The 16,247-nt window shown below is 40.5% G+C and overlaps 1 protein-coding gene across 5 annotated transcripts in view; it reads left to right on the top strand.

Moving 5' to 3' along the window:
• Positions 1 to 16,247, top strand: part of LOC140714546 (uncharacterized) — a 441,169-nt gene that overhangs the window by 408,229 nt on the left and 16,693 nt on the right. For all 5 annotated transcript variants that reach the window (XM_073025825.1, XM_073025824.1, XM_073025827.1 and 2 more), the window contains 2 exons: positions 4,177 to 4,339; positions 5,776 to 5,858. In XM_073025825.1, the coding sequence (XP_072881926.1) occupies positions 4,177 to 4,339; positions 5,776 to 5,858 (246 nt within the window). The remainder of the gene's footprint in view (positions 1 to 4,176; positions 4,340 to 5,775; positions 5,859 to 16,247) is intronic.

The following is a 16,247-nucleotide window of genomic DNA, read 5'->3' as shown; positions in this document are numbered from 1 at the left end:
AGTCCCCCACCAGGAAGGTCTCAAAGCTCTCTGTTTCTTTCTGGACACCAGAACCAACCAGTTCCCCTCCCACCATTCTCCTCCGCCTAGCAGAACTTGTCCTCAATCTAAATTATTTCTCCTTTGCATTCTCCAGTTCCTTCAAACAAAAGGGGTGGCCATGGGCACTCGCATGGGTCCCAGCTATGCCTGCCTGTTTGTCGGCTACATGGAACAGTCTATGTTACAAACCTATACTGGTGACTGTCCTGCACTTTTCCTATGCTACATCAACGACTGAATTGGTGCTGCTTCCTGCACCCATGCTGAACTTGTCGATTTCATCCACTTTGCCTCCAACTTCCACCCAGCCTGCAAATTCCCGTTGGTCCATTTTCAACACTTCCCTTCCCTTTTTCGATCTCACTGTCTCTATCTCCGGAGACAGCTTATCCACCGATGTCTATTATAAACGAACGGACACTCACATCTACCTGGACTATACCTCGTCCCACCCTGCTACTTGTAAAAATACCATCCCCTTCTGTCAATTCCTCTGTCTCTGCCACATCTTCTCTCAGGATGAGGCTTTTCATTCTAGAACAAAGAAGATGTCCTCCTTTTTCGAAGAAACGGGTCCCCTTCATCCACCATCAACGCTGCCCTCAACGGCATCTCTTCCATTTCACGTCTGCTCTTACCCCATCCTCCTGCCATGCTACCAGGGATGGGGTTCCTCTTGTCCTCACCAACCACCCCACCCGCTTCCACATCCAGCACATAATTCTGCAAATCTTCCACCACCTCCAACTGGATCCCATCACCAAACACATCTCTCTCTCCTGCCCCCCAACTTCCTGCTTTCCACAGGGATCGCTCCCTATGAAACTCTATTGTCCATTCGTCCCTCCCCACTGATCTCCCTCCTGATATTTATCCTTGCAAGCAAAACAAGTGGTACACCAACACCTACACCTCCCCCCCTCACTAACATTCAAGGCCTCAAACAGTCCTTCCTAGGTATGGCCTCTTGTATATCAGTGAGACCCAACATAGATAGGGAGACTGCTTCGCCAAGGATCTACACTCTGTCCACCAGAAAAACCGGGATCTCCCAGTGGCCAATCATTTTAATTCCACTTCCCATTCCCATTCAGATATGTCCATCCATGACCTCCTCCACTATCAGGATAAGGTTGGAGGAACAACACCATGTATTCTATTTGGGTGGCCTCCAGCACCCCCGGCCCATTGCCTCCCTCTGGTGCTCCCCCCCTTCTTTCTTCCATGGCCTTCTGTCTCTTTCACCAATCTTTGCTTCATCCCTCCCCCTCTAGGTTTCACCTGGCCCCTACCGTTTCTCTCTCCCCTCCCCACCTTTCAAATCTACTCCCTAGCTTTTTTTTTCTCCAGTCCTTCCGAAGGATTTTGGCCTAAAACGTTAACTGTACTTTTTTTTCCATAGATGCTGCCTGGCCTGCTGAGTTCCTCCATTTTGTGTGTGTCTGTCAATTATAATTAACTTTGGATAGCATCTGCAGCTAATTTACATACAATGTGCATAATGTATAAAATCAAGGCAATTCTGACTACTGAGAGAACTGCACATACAAGCTGTGGGAAAGCATGAGAATTTTGCATCATTTTGAATAGCCCCAGGCAAGCTTTGCCATTCCACATAAATAGTTCATAGAATTTCTTTGCACTTAAAAAAAAGTCCTTCATTTGTGGATTTGATGCTGAAATCAGGAATGCAGAGTTGTGGAATGTAAAATCTGCTTATTGCTTGACTAGAAATGTTGTTATTTGACTCCTGCTCCTCAAGAATTCCATATTCATCCTTCCTTTAAAAAAATTCCAATTCTAATGCTCCTTTCTTCTCATGACTGCCGACTTTCATTCTCCTCCACTATTATGAATTGTGTATTGAGGCTCTTTAGTCTGAAGAACAGCTACAGAGTATTTCCATTTAATATCTGGGAGAAAAAAAATGCTTTTAGGTTTACCTGTTGCTGGAGACACAACATCAATAGAACTGATCGAACTTGGAAACACTTGCAAAACTTTCATATTCAAACCTGAAACTGCAATTACACCATTGCGGAAATATTGCCAAAGGAAAATTAAGTTATAGATTTGTCTGAATACATGCAAAAATGCCAGCTTCCATGTACACTTGTTGCTATCCTATTTGTTCATTCTGAAGTTACTGTCTTAAAAAATGTCTAAGTATTTTTAAATGTTTTATGATTGATTTCACTGCTGCATGTTATTGTAACTGATTTAAATCATTTGGAAATGGAAGAGAAGTGCATAAACCATTAAATACCAACATAAAATATCTGAGAGCAACCATCAGAAAATTTCCTTTTCTACTGTTTGTAAGTACTTCGGACTTGCAATGAATAGTTGCTGCTCTATTACCAACTTAAAAACTTCAGTGGCTACTTCAGATTTAACAGAAGTTGTTAGTGAAGATGAGTGGGACCTGGACCAACAACAGTCCATTGCTAATAGTTTTTGCTAATTGTCGGAGATTCTGGGACAAATCCATAACTTTCCCAAATATGTTCACCTTCATGTTCCTTCACATAGGGCTAGCTATCCGAGGAGCATCATCCTTATTCTAATAGCCCCTCTTTGTTTTTAGCTTGCTTGTCATATTACCTCAGCCAGTTACTAAACTTATCTTGTGCTATTTATTAAGTCCAAAAATAATTGCAGTTGCAGATAGGAATATGGCATATTTAGCAACTTAATAGACCTGCCAATTATAAATACACCTGCTGCCATATCTGGTTGGAGTGAAGTTAGCCTGAAAGCCCTGGAAAATTTTATGACCTTGAGTGTAAGTTGCAACAGATCAATGTTTGCTTGTTATTTAGTGCCATCTAGTGTCACTGAACAAAGCATCACCCCATGAATATCAGGCTGAATTGTGTGTTCCAGCAACTGGTTACCAGACTCTCTCTAAGTGGCAAAGCAGTGACTTCTCTGAAGATAACTCTCATATTATGCCTCTGAGGGCTGGTGTCTGAATAGTGACCCTAATCTAGTGAATTGACTGTTATTTATTGGTGTTTGATGTGTTTTAATTACATTCTTTTTTGTTATTAAAATCTGAATAATTTTAAGTGCTTCTGACTATCAGAGAAGTGTTTTGTAGTATTTGGTAGCAGTCAACAGCTATCGGGGAATTCTGAAGACTGAATCCAAAGATGTTTAGCATTGAACTTACTTTGCTTTTCTTGGATACCTGTAAAGTGTGGTGGATCAGTTCATCCAGCCCTCTGTATCCAAGAAAAATTTGTATCAGTGGGTATTGGAGATGGTGAGTCTGGAGTATAGACTTGGGTCCACAACAGTCTGGCCTAATTAAATGGGCAATATAAATAGATTCATTCAGCTTTGCATTTATGCCATGCGCTTAAGCTTAGAACTCTCAGTAATTACCAATTATTTTTATTGATAATTGAAGAACTACTTATTCAACTATATTGAACAAATACAGAAATCCAACTGATTTTTTCATGTATTTCCGTATATTATCTAAACATGGGACTTAAGATCATTTTAAAATGAAGTTCAGACTGAGGTAAGATACTGCAGATGCTGGAATGTGAAGCTAAAAATAAACTACTGGAGGAACTATCAGTCCACATGAAAGATCTCAACCCAATGCATCAATATCATTTTGCACCACAGATGCTGTCTGATCTACTGAGGTCTTCCAGTTGTTCAGTCTTGCTTAAAATAAAGTTTGTTTACCTCGGCTTAAGTTTATCTGGCTTGTGTTGCTTTTTTAATTTTATGAACAAAATTATTGACTGTGTATCATGGTGTTGAAAGTGATTATAATAGAGGGGTTTAAGTCAGTGAATGTTTTCAGTGTTTGATAGATTGTTCTCACACCAGTGATTCCAGAGCTAATTAGATTTGACACTGGAACCGATTTCCTTGAAGTGTTCTGGTATTGGTGAGTGACCCAAACTGCTTGGACACTTGAGTACTAAGATGGAGGCTGTGAAAGTAGGAAACTATTATTATTTGGAGAAATAACAGTGTCAAAATTAGAACCTGTGATAAGCAGTCTGAAAGCTGAAGTTGCTATCCTTGGGTTTCAACAAAGTTTGTTATTTAGGATGTAATTTCACTAAAAATTAGTCACATCTGCAATAAGTACATTTATTTCTGCAGGATAAAAAATATGCTACAGATAAGTACAAGGACATCTACACAGAGCTAAGTATTGTGAAGGCTAAATCAGAGCGTGACATAAACCGACTGAAAGAGCAGCTGCAGCTGGCACAGGAAGCTCTGGGAGAACAACCCATGGATGAAACTGAGCACAGCAGATATGGTACAGCAAACTAAAGAATTGAAACTAATTGCTTATATACTTTTGCTAATTTTAAACAAGCTCAAGTATTGTTCTGGCAAAGAGCCATCTCTTTATGTGTTCTTTATACACTAGGTGATCCTGGAATCAACCTTCATGACAAATAGTTGAGGCTAAAACTCATTTTAGAGTAAATTTAATATCGTAGAGGGAGAACCAAATTTTGGTTTTGAATCTCCATACTGGAATATGTATTACATGTAGCTTTATTTTAAGTGAAGCTTCCTCAGAGATTTCACTTTTTGACTAAATAATTCATTTTTGTTTCAAATGTTACAAATTGGAAAGCTCCATTTGATCACAATTTATACTAATTAATCTATTTTAGGAATGTATGTTGGTTCTCAGTAATTGGTCTCAAAGAGTTCAAAGAGAAAATATTACAGTCCTTTATATTATCAATTATTATCCTGTGACATCTGTTGGAAAGGGCATTGCACTCAGTGGCCGCTTTATTAGATATAGGAGTGTACCAAATAAAGTGGCCACAAGAGTGGAACCCGGTGTAATCTTCTGCTGCTGTAGCCCATCCACTTCAAGGTTCGACCTGTTGTGTGTTTGGAGATGCTCTTCTGCATACCAAATGGTTATTTGAATTACTGTCACCTTCCTGTCAGCTTGAATCAATCTGGCTATTCCCCAGCCTCTCTTATTAATACAGCTTTTTCGGCAACAGAACTTCCACTCACTGGATTTTCTTTTTGGTTTTTGCACCTTTCCCTGTAACTGCTAGACTGCTGTGCATGAAAATCCCAGATGATCAGCATTTTCTGAGATAGTCAAACCACCCTGCCTAGCACTAACAACATTCCACAGCCAAAGTCATTTGGATCCCATTTTTCCCCATTCTGATATTTAGTCTAAACAACAACTGAACCTCTTCACCATCTCTGTATGCTCTGTGCATTGAGCTGATTAGATATTTGCATTAATGAGCAGGTGTACAGGTGTACTGAATGCATGTTACATTCTAATAACCTGATATACTCACTCTAGAGATAAGGTTAATGCTTGGCTGAGCTTTTGCCTTCTTGAGTAAAAGGTGTAAACATCAGATGATACATCTTGAAAAGAGGAATTTAATTGCATGTTTTGGTGATGAAAACTGTATGATGGAAGACATTCTAATTTTAATATCTTTTCAGTGTACTCAGTTTTCACATAGAATTACACTGGTGAAAAAGAACCTAGTGTTTCTTAATCTCTAAAATGTTTTTGATATTTTTCTCTAAACTGTAGCTAAGGAGAAAGTATAGATTTCATTGTGGAATCACTTTAAAACACATTTGCCAAATAGGCTTTTTGAAGTATGTAAGTAGTTTTGAACTTCTGCCTGAAGTTATCTTTGAGAAAACAGGATCCTAGTTTTGAAATTTGAAATAGATTTTTTTTCTCAGATATAATGAAATCAAAGAGCAATCCCGATATCCTGAAGATGGCAGCAGCAGCAAAACGAGCAGATCGAGCTCTGAGATCAAAGGTAATCTTTTATTTTCACATCTTTAATGTTAGTTTTCTCCAATATAGATTAGCCTAAAGGAAAATTGCTTATTTGTGTGCTTAAGTACATATGCTAATTTTGCCATAAGCAATCAAACATCCTTTCATTTTTCAACATTATAAACCATCTTGTGGTCCAGTAACATACATGCAAACTTTTATGCACCTCTGAAGATTTAACCAAGGCTCTCAGATACCACTATGCAAATGAGCTGTTCGAGGTGAAAAGGAGAATTTTATATCTTAATTTTTAATGTTTAATTTTAAGTCACTGTACATCACACAATGGTTAATTTTAAATCACTGGACTGGCAGGTATCTCCAAAGTCCCTTTTATTTATATTATCTGATTTTTTTTTAAAAATCCAAAGCTGATTTAAAGCCACTGTACATGGTAATAGAAGGAAACTAGATTTGTTTTTTGCAGCTCCTGACAATTTTAATATATTCTATTAAATGATTCCTTTCCAGGAAAGAACACATGAAAAATTTTGGGTTATTTCATCGATTGTTTCAAAACACTTGTAAGGATTATCTGTGAAATGGAATCATCTGACTAATTCAAAACTTAACTGAAGTCTGAATACATTGTATTCTTAAATGCAAGAGATTCTGCAGATGCAGCGAATCCAGAGTAACACACAAAATGCTGGAGGATCTCAGCAAGTCAGGCAGCATTTATAGAGAGGAATAAACAGTGGACATTTTGAGCCAAGACATTCCATCAGTCTTGGCCTGAAACTTTGACTGTTTATCCCTTTCCATAGATGCTGCCTGACCTGAGTTCCTCCAGCATTTTGTATGTGATTCTTAGTAATCTGTGCACTTTACAAGTTCAGACCATAACAGGACAATCATGCCCTCTGATTTAATATATGGAAAGATTTTTTTAAAAAGGGCATTGAAATTTTCACTTTTGATTAAGGACTAGTGAAAGACACGAATCCACATTCCAATGGTGCATCCCATCGGTGACCATTATAATGCATTACATATATGTGGACATCGGTGAGGACTGAGATCTGACTGATCCTCTTCGCTCATTGTAAGCTAACCTGCTAATAAGTAGCAACCATCACATAAAAATGATCACTTAGACAATGTCCCATTAAACTACAGATATACTGGGAACAAGATATCCACAGGATTACTTTTCCCCTTTGAGTGAAAAGGGAAAAAAACTGAGCTATGGTTAGGTACACTGCTTTAGTCTTTTTCATGATACATAAACTTATAAGAAGGTTTTTAGTTCATGCATATCATGTATCATCACATTTTAGGGTGATTTACCAAGTTAGTTTGTATAATTAATTTTTATTCCGTAAAATGCACTCATCAGATTAAATTGTCCCACGCAAAGATGATTTCTGAAACTGACAGAACGTAGCATAGTACAGGCCCTTCAGCCCACAATGTTGTGTCACCTTTCAATCTACTTCAATATCAATCTAACCCTTCCGTCCCACATAGCCCTCCGTTTTTCTTTTATTTGTGTGCCCATTTAAGAATCTCTTAATGTCCCTGAGGTATCTGCATCTACCACCACCCTTACACTTACAACTCTGTAAAACAAAACAAAACTACATCTGACATTCCCACCACATTTTCCACCAATCACTTTAAAAGTATGCCCTCTCATATTAGCAATTATGCCCTGGGAAAAAGATGCTGGCTGTCCACTCTATCTATGCCTCTTATCATCTTGTACACCTCTATCACGCTGCATCTCATCCTCCTTCATTCCAAAGAGAAAAGTGCTAGCTTAGAGTCACAGAACTTCTCAGCACAGAAACAGGCCCTTTGGCCCATCTAGCACATGCTGAGCTGTTAGCTACCTAGTTCCATCAATATAACCATATAACAATCACAGCACGGAAACAGGCCATTCCGGCCCTCCTAGTCCGTGCCGAACTCTTAATCTCACCTAGTCCCACCTACCCGCACTCAGCCCTTAACCCTCCACTCCTTTCCTGTCCATATACCTATCCAATTTTACCTTAAATGACACAACTGAACTGGCCTCTACTACTTCTACAGGAAGCTCATTCCACGCAGCTATCACTCTCTGAGTAAAGAAATACCCCCTCGTGTTTCCCTTAAACTTTTGCCCCCTAACTCTCAAATATGCGCCTGGACCCTCCCATCCATGTACAGTATGTATCCAAATGTCTCCTAAATGTTAAAATCAAACCTGAATCCACCACTTCTCTTGGCAGCTCATTCCACAGCCTCCCTTAAACTTGTCACATTTCACCCTTAACCTATGACCTCTAGATCTAGTCTCACCCAAAGGTTTTACTTAATCTTACTCACCAAGCCCTTCTCATTTCTCTTTTTAGGTCTAGTTTGTACAACCTGTATAAAAGGACAGGTTACATCTGAACCCAGGGGGACCAGTATCCTCATAGGCAAGTTTGCTAGAGCTGTGTCGGAAGGTTTACACTAATTTACCAGTGTGGTGCGAACCTAAGTGATCGGGCTGACGATGGGGTAGTTGGCTTACAAAGTTTGTGTGTACTGAGACTGCTAGCAAGGTCAGGCTGATGATAGGACAAAATTGCAGTCAATGAGATAAGTTCAAATGTAAAAGGGAGGCAAAATTAAAGTGTGATGAATACAGGACTGAAGTTGTTATATTTGAATACACAGTGTACAGAATAAGGTAGATGAACTTGCAGCACAGTTAGAGATTGGCAAGTATGACGTTGTGGGGATCACTGAGTCATGGCTGTGGGAAGACATTAACATCCAAGGATACATGTTGTATAGAAAGGACAGACAGATAGGCCAAAGGGTGAAATCAAATCCTTAGAGGTGACACAGGATTGAAAGGTGTAGAATTCTTGTGGGTAGACCTAAGAATCTGCAAGGCTATAAAAAACATGATGTGAGTTATATAGGGGCCTCTGAACAGTAGCAAAGAAATGGACTACAAATTACAACAGGAGATGGAATAACATGTCAAAAAGGTAATGTTATGATAGTCATGGGGGATTTCACTTCTCAGCTAGATTGGGAAAATTGGGTTGGTGCTGAATCCCAAGAGGTGAAATTTGTAGAATGCTTACAAGATGGCTTTTTAGAACAGTTCATGGTTGAATCCACTTGGAGATTGGCTGTTTTGGATTGGGTGTTGTGCAATGAACCAGAATTGATTAGAGAGCTTTAAGGTAAAAGAACCCTTAAGGGGAAGTGATCATAATATGATGGAGTTCACCATGAAATTTGAGAGAGAGGAGCAAAAGTCAGATTTATCAGTATTACAGTGGAATACAGAGACATGAGAGAGGAGCTGGCCAAGTTGATTGGATGGAACACTAGCAAGGATGATGGAGGAGCAGTAATGGCTAGAATTTCTGGGAGCAATTTGAAACGTGTACTTCTTCTTTACATTGCAAAGAAGAAGAACTATTCAAAAGGCAGGATGATGCAACCATGGCTAACAAGGAAAGTCAAAGCTAATGTAAAAGCCAAAGACAGTGTAAGATATAAGAGCAGAAGTAGGCCATTCAACCCATCAAGTCTGCTCCGCTATTCAATCATGAGCTGATCTAATTCTTCCAGTCATGCCAACCCCTGCCTTCTCCCCATACCCTTTGATGCCTTGGCTAATCAAGAACCTATTTATCTCTGCTTTAAATATATCCAATGACTTGGCCTCCACAGTCTCTTGTGGCAACAAATTCCATAGATTTACCACCCTCTGACTAAAGTTATTTCTCCGCATCTTTGTTCTAAATGAACGTCCTTCAATCCTGAAGGCGTGCCCTCTTGTCCTAGACTCCCCTACCATGGGAAGTAACTTTGCCATATCTAATCTGTTCAGTCCTTTTAACATTCAGAATGTTTCTATGAGATATTCCTGCCCCCCCCCCCCCCCCATTCTCCTGGACTCCAGGGAATACAGCCCAAGAGCTGCCAGAGGTTCCTCATATGGGAACCCGTTATTTCCTGGAATCATTATCGTGAATCTTCTCTGAACCCTTTCCAATGTAAGTATATCCTTTCTAAAAGGAGGAGCCCAGAACTGCACACAATACTCCAAGGGTGGTCTCCCGAGTGCCTTATAGAGCCTCAACATCACATCCCTGCTCAAATATTCTATACATCTAGAAATAAATGGCAACATTGCATTCACCGCCTTCACCACTGACTCAATCTGGAGGTTAACCTTTAGAGTATCCTGCACAAAGACTCCCAAGTCCCCTTGCAACTCTGCATTTTGAATTCTCTCCCCATCTAAATAATAGTCTGCCTGTTTATTTCTTCAATCAAAAGTGCATGACCATACACTTTCCAACATTATATTTCATGTGCCACTCCTTTGCCCATTCCCCTAAACTATGTAAGTCTCTCTGCAGGCTCTCTGTTTTCTCAACACTACCCGCTCCTCCACCTATCTTTGTATCATCGACAAATTTAGCCATAAATCCATTAATCCCATAGTCCAAATCATTGACATACATTGTAAAAAGCAGCGGTCCCAACATCAACCCCTGTGGAACTCCACTGGTAACCGGCAACCAGCCAGAATAGGATCCATTTATTCCCACTCTGTTTTCTACCAATCAGCCAATGTTCCACCCATGCTGGTAACTTCCCTGTAATTCCATGGCTCTTATCCTCATGTGTGGGCACCTTGTGAAAGGCCTGTTGAAAATCCAAGTACACTAGGTCTACTGCATCTCCTGTGTCTACCCTGTTAGTAATTTCCTCAAAAAAATTGCAGTAGGTTTGTCAAGCAGGATTTTGCTTTCAGGAAACCATGCTGGCTTTGGCCTATCTTGTCATGTGCTTCCAGGTCCTCCGTAATCTCATCGCTAACAATCGATTTCAGCAACTTCCCAAACACTGATGTCAGGCTAACATGTCTATAGTTTCCTTTCTGCTGCCTCCCACCCTTCTTAAATAGCGGAGTAACATTTGCAGTTTTCTAGTCATCCAGTACAATACCAGAATCTATCGATTCCTGAAATATCATTGTTAATGCCTCCGCAATCTCTCCAGCTACTTCCTTCAGAAAGTCTCAGGACCAGGAGATTTATCGACCCTCAGACCGTTAAGCTTCCTGAGCACCTTCTCAGTCGTAATTTTCATATAATAGAGCAAAAATTAGTGGGAAGTTAGAGGATTGGGAAGCTTTTAAAAACCAACAGAAGGCAACTAAAAAGGTCATAAAGAGGGAAAATAAGGGTAGTAATATTAAAGAGGATACCAGAGGTTTCTTCTTGATATGTAGAGAGTAAAGGAGAGATAAGAATAGATAACAGACAGCTGAAGATGATGCTGGAGAGGTAATAATGGGAGGATAAGGAAATGTCAGACAAATAGAGTAAATATTTTGCATCAGTCTGCAATGTGGAAGACACTAGCACTATACCGGAAGTTCAAGAATATGAGGGTCAAATGAGAGTAAAATCGCCGTTACTCGGGAGAGATGCTTGGGAATCTGAAAGTAGATAAATGTTTCTGAAAGAGGTGGCTGAAAAGATTGTGGAGTAATGATTTTTCTAGGATCATTAGATTCTGGAATAGTTCCGGAGGACTGGGAAATTGCAAATGTCAATCTACTCTTTAAGAATGGAGGGAGGGAAGTGCTAAAATAGGCCAAAGTTGACATTGTTTCCTAAAGGAAAAATCTTGCCTGAAAAATATGTTGGAATTCTTTGAAGAAATAGCCAGCAGGATGGACAAAGGAGAATCGGTGGATGTTGTGTACTTAGACTTACAGAATGCTTTTGACCAGGTGCCACACATGAGGATGCTTAACAAAGTAAGAGCCCATAATATTAAAGGTAGGATACTAGCATGAATAGAGCATTCGCTGATTATCCGGAGGCAAAGAGTAGGAATAAAGGAAGTCTTTTCTAGTTGGCTGTCAGTGACTAGTGGTGTTTCACAGGGGTTTGTGTTGGGACCGCTTCTTTTTACATTATATGTCAATGATTTGGATGACAGAATTCCTAGTTTTGTGGCCAAGTTTGCAGACATTTCAAAGATAGGTGGAGGGACAAATGGTGTTAAGGAAGCAGAGAGGCTGCAGAAAGATTGGGAGAATGAGCAAAGAAGTGACAGATGGAATACAGTGTCGGGGTCTATGGCCATGTACTTTGGTAGAAGAAATAAAAGCCTAGACTATTTTCTAGATGGAGAGAAAATTCAAAAATCTGAGGTGCTAAGGGACTTGGGAGTCCTTCTGTAGGATTCCCTGAAGGTTATTTGCAGGTTGAGTCAGTGATGAGGAAGACAAATGCAATGTTAGCATTCATTTCACTAGAATATAAAAGCAAGGAAATAATGCTCAAGCTTTATAAGGCACTGGTGAGGCCTTACTTGGAATATTGTGAGCAGTTTTGGGCCCCAGATTTCAGAGGAGGTTGATGAGAATGAAGGGGTTACCATATGAGGACTGATTGATGGCTCTAGGGCTGTGCTCACTAGAATTCAGAAGAATCGGGGTGGGGGGTTCTTACTGAAACCTGGTGAACGGTGAAAGACCTCAATACAGTGGATATGGCAAAGATGTTTCCTTTGGCGGGGAGTCTAGAACTATAGGGTACAGCCTCAGAATAGGGGGATATCCGTTTAGAATGGAGATGAGAAATTTCTTTAGCCAGGGAGTGGAGAATCTGTGGAATTTGTTGCCACTAGCAGCTGTGGGGGCCAAATCATTGGGTATATTTAAAGCAGAGGTTGATAGGTACTTGATTAGTTAGGGCATGAAGGATTGCAGGGAGAAGGCAGGAGATATGGGCTGAGAGGGAAATGGATCAGCCATGATGAAATTGTGGAGTAGATATGATAGGCTAAATGGCCTAATTCTGCTCCTATATCTTATAGTCTAGGTCCTTTGGTCTTAAGCACTTCCCTGGCTATTTTATAACTCTCAAGATCCCTGTCTATGCTTTCTCCTTTCTCTTGACTGAATGTTCCATCTCTCTTGTCAACCATGGCTCCTTTCCCTGCCTCAGTGGAACAAAACTATCCAGAACCCTGTGTAAGTGCTTGCTAAACAACCTCTACATTTCCTTGAGAATGTATTTCCCATTTTACACTCTGAAATTCCTGCATAACTGAATCATAAATAGCCTTCACCCAATTAAATACTTTCCCATACAGTCTGTTCCCACCCTTGTTGAAGGCTGTGCTAAAGGCCAGAGAGTTGTGGTCACTGTCTCTGAAATGCTCGTCCACTAAAGACCTGCCACGTGACCAGGTTCATTGTCTAGTACTAGATCCACCTAGACCTCTTCTCTTGTTAGCCTGTCCATATATTGTGTCAGGCTTCCTTCCTGGATACATCTAACAAATTCTGCCCCATCTAAACCCCTTGAACTAAGGAGGTGCCAATCAATTTAGGGAAGTTGAAGTTGCTTATTATTTGTGCACCTTTCCAAAATCTGCTTATTGATCTGCTCCTCAGTGTTCAGGTTATTGGGGAGCCTTCAGAATGCTCCCAATAGAATAATTGCAACCTTCCTGTTTCTGACTTCTTCCCAAACTGATATGGTAGGTGATCCCTCCACAACATCCTTCCTATCTGCAGCCGTGATGCTATCCCAAATTAGCAAAGCCACTCCTCCACCTATTGTGTGTTTAATATTTCAGTGCTATTTTGAGTAATATTGTAAATACATTGTTTAACTAAGCATTCTTTATTGTTTACATAATGCATTGTGGGCTATATGTAAAAGTACATGAATGGCATACATCATCACGTCACCATGTCATAAGTGCACGCCTCGCTAAGTATAGGAAAAAAACAAAGTAGACGCACATTTCCCAGTCTGTATTTTTCTTTCAATTTGTTTTATGTATTGGAGTTATAAAACATAATAGGGTCAACAACTAAGATCTAAAATGAACCTGAGACGACTACATACCTGTGGAAGTGCAGCACTTTTTTTCCCTTCAGAAGCATAGTGAAATGTTCAAGTTTTTTTTTAAAAAGTGCAGCGGTACAGTGTAACTTTTTTTAAAAAAGGCAGAAAATGGATGAAAATGGATCAAAGCTGTCTCTATTTCCTGAGGAGATTGAGGTCCTTTAACATCTGCCGGACGATGCTGAGGATGCTCTACGAGGCTGTGGTGGCCAGTGCTATCATGTTTGCTGTTGTGTGCTGGGGCAGCAGGCTGAGGGTAGCAGACACCAACAGAATCAACAAACTCATTCGTAAGGCCAGTGATGTTGTGGGGGTGGAACTGGACTCTGATGGTAGTGTCTGAAAAGAGGATGCTGTCCAAGTTGCATGCCATCTTGGACAATGACTCCCATCCACTCCATAATGTACTGGTTAGGCACAGGAATACACTCAGCCAGAGACTCATTCCACCAAGATGTAACACTGAGCGTCATAGGAAGTCATTCCTACCTGTGGCAATCAAACTTTATAACTCGTCCCTTGGAGTGTCAGACACCCTGTGCCAATAGGCTGGTCCTGGACTTATTTCCACTTGGCATGATTAACTTATTATTTAATTATTTATGGTTTTATATTGCTATATTTCTTCACTATTCTTGGTTGGTGCGGCTGTAACGAAACCCAATTTCCCTCGGGATCAATAAAGTATGTCTGTCTGTCTGTAATTCACAGGTTCATAAACAGAGTATTAGGCGATAATTTTTTTTAAAAACCAATAATCTCTGGCTACATTGGAAAGATGGACATGTTTGATTGTACAGGAGATAACTGGTTGACATATACTGAGTGAACTGAACAATATTTTGAAGCAAATGAAATAGCTGGTGAAAAGCAAGTGCCAGTTTTGCTAAGTGCATTTGGGTAGAAAAACATGCAACTTGTTTAGAAGTTTGACTGCTCCAACCAAACCAGCCAAAATTAAGCTTTGCTGATATTGTGGAAATATTGTAGGAACATTTAGAATGTTGATCCAAGATGGCGGCGCGAATCAGCTTGCAGAGGCCACTCCGGAGCTGATTATCTGTTATTTGTGAAGCGGGGTGCCGTGCGCAATCATAATCGGATGAAAAATGGACGTGGGAGCACGGAGGAACATCTGGAAATCTCCAGGAAGACCTTCTTCATTGCTGCTGCTGCTGTGAGGTCCGGGTCTCTGCTGGGAAGAATAGGCCCCCAGTCCTTAGTGTCGCGTTGCCGATGGCCGTTGGCGGGGGCGTCTTAATACACTCGGTAGAGGATGGTGCTCGGAGAAGCTGTGCCAGATGGGATGGTCAGAGGCTCGGAGGTTCGACAGACTCGGAGTCCGCTGCGGTCAGGTCGCTTTCACTGTGTGCTGTGTCTGCAAGGCTGGGTTCGACAGAGCTTTCATTGTGTGCTGCGTCTGTGAGGCTGAGTCATGCGGCGCTGTGGAAGTCCATAGCGGGGGTATTCCCTCCTGCCGCCTGCGTGGGATGACAAGTCTATCGGGACCCTGAGGACTTGTGGAAACTGTGTGGTGGTTTCTTTTGAACTTATAGTCTTTTAACATCTTTGGACTATTTTTACTTTGTCCATGGTCTGATTTTTTTATCAATTATGCTATTGTTTGCCCTGTTGTAACTATATGTTGTAACTATGTGGTTTTGTGCAGGTCCTGTAGCTTTAATTTTTGGTCTTGTTTTGTCTGGTGGAATTGGAGCTCCTTTCTGGGGAACGTGCTAAGATGGTAGTGCGATATTAATACGCAGCAGCCTCTCCAGACTCTGGATTGGGGTTTGCCAAACGTTATGTGGATTTTCTGGTGTAGTCTGTTTTGTCATGTGCTTTTGTGATATCATTCTGGAGGAACATTGTCTCATTTTTTAACTGCATTGCATTTGTGGTTTCTAAATGACAATAAACTGAATCTGAATCTGAATAGTTGGTTGCAGAACATTTTAGGTTTCATAAGCAGAATCAAAAGGAATGAAAGTCCATTTTAGCATATGTGGCTGAATTGAAGAAATTGTCTGAACATTGTGAGTTCAGTAAGGAACTTAATGACACACTAAGAGATTGCTTAGATTGCAGAATCTTATAAGAAAGCATTCAAAAAATGGCTCCTATCTGAAGCACAACTCACATTTAGAAGAGCAGTTGAAATCGCTGTATCAGTGGATACAGCAGAGACTCAATTCAGGAATGAAAGTCAATGTGAGCAATAATGCAACATCTAAATAGAAACCTGCTTGATGGAATTAATTGTGTCACAGTTATGGTAGGGCTCACATACATCAGACCAGTGCAGGTTTAAAGGAAAAACTTGCAGAAATGCAACGGAGTAGGACACATACGAAGAGCATATGAGGCAAATATAAATGGACTGAAGAGATAGAGATTAAAGTCAAGTTGCAGTTTCAAAAAGAGCACTAGTCTGCATACTGTTGATGAAAAATCTGATAATGATGAGAGGACTGGGTAGCCTTGAG

This window comes from Hemitrygon akajei, chromosome 22 (assembly GCF_048418815.1).
Source record: "Hemitrygon akajei chromosome 22, sHemAka1.3, whole genome shotgun sequence".
NCBI lineage: Eukaryota > Metazoa > Chordata > Chondrichthyes > Myliobatiformes > Dasyatidae > Hemitrygon > Hemitrygon akajei.
The sequence above is the reverse complement of the archived record's forward strand: the minus strand, read 5'-3'. Positions and strand labels throughout refer to the sequence as shown.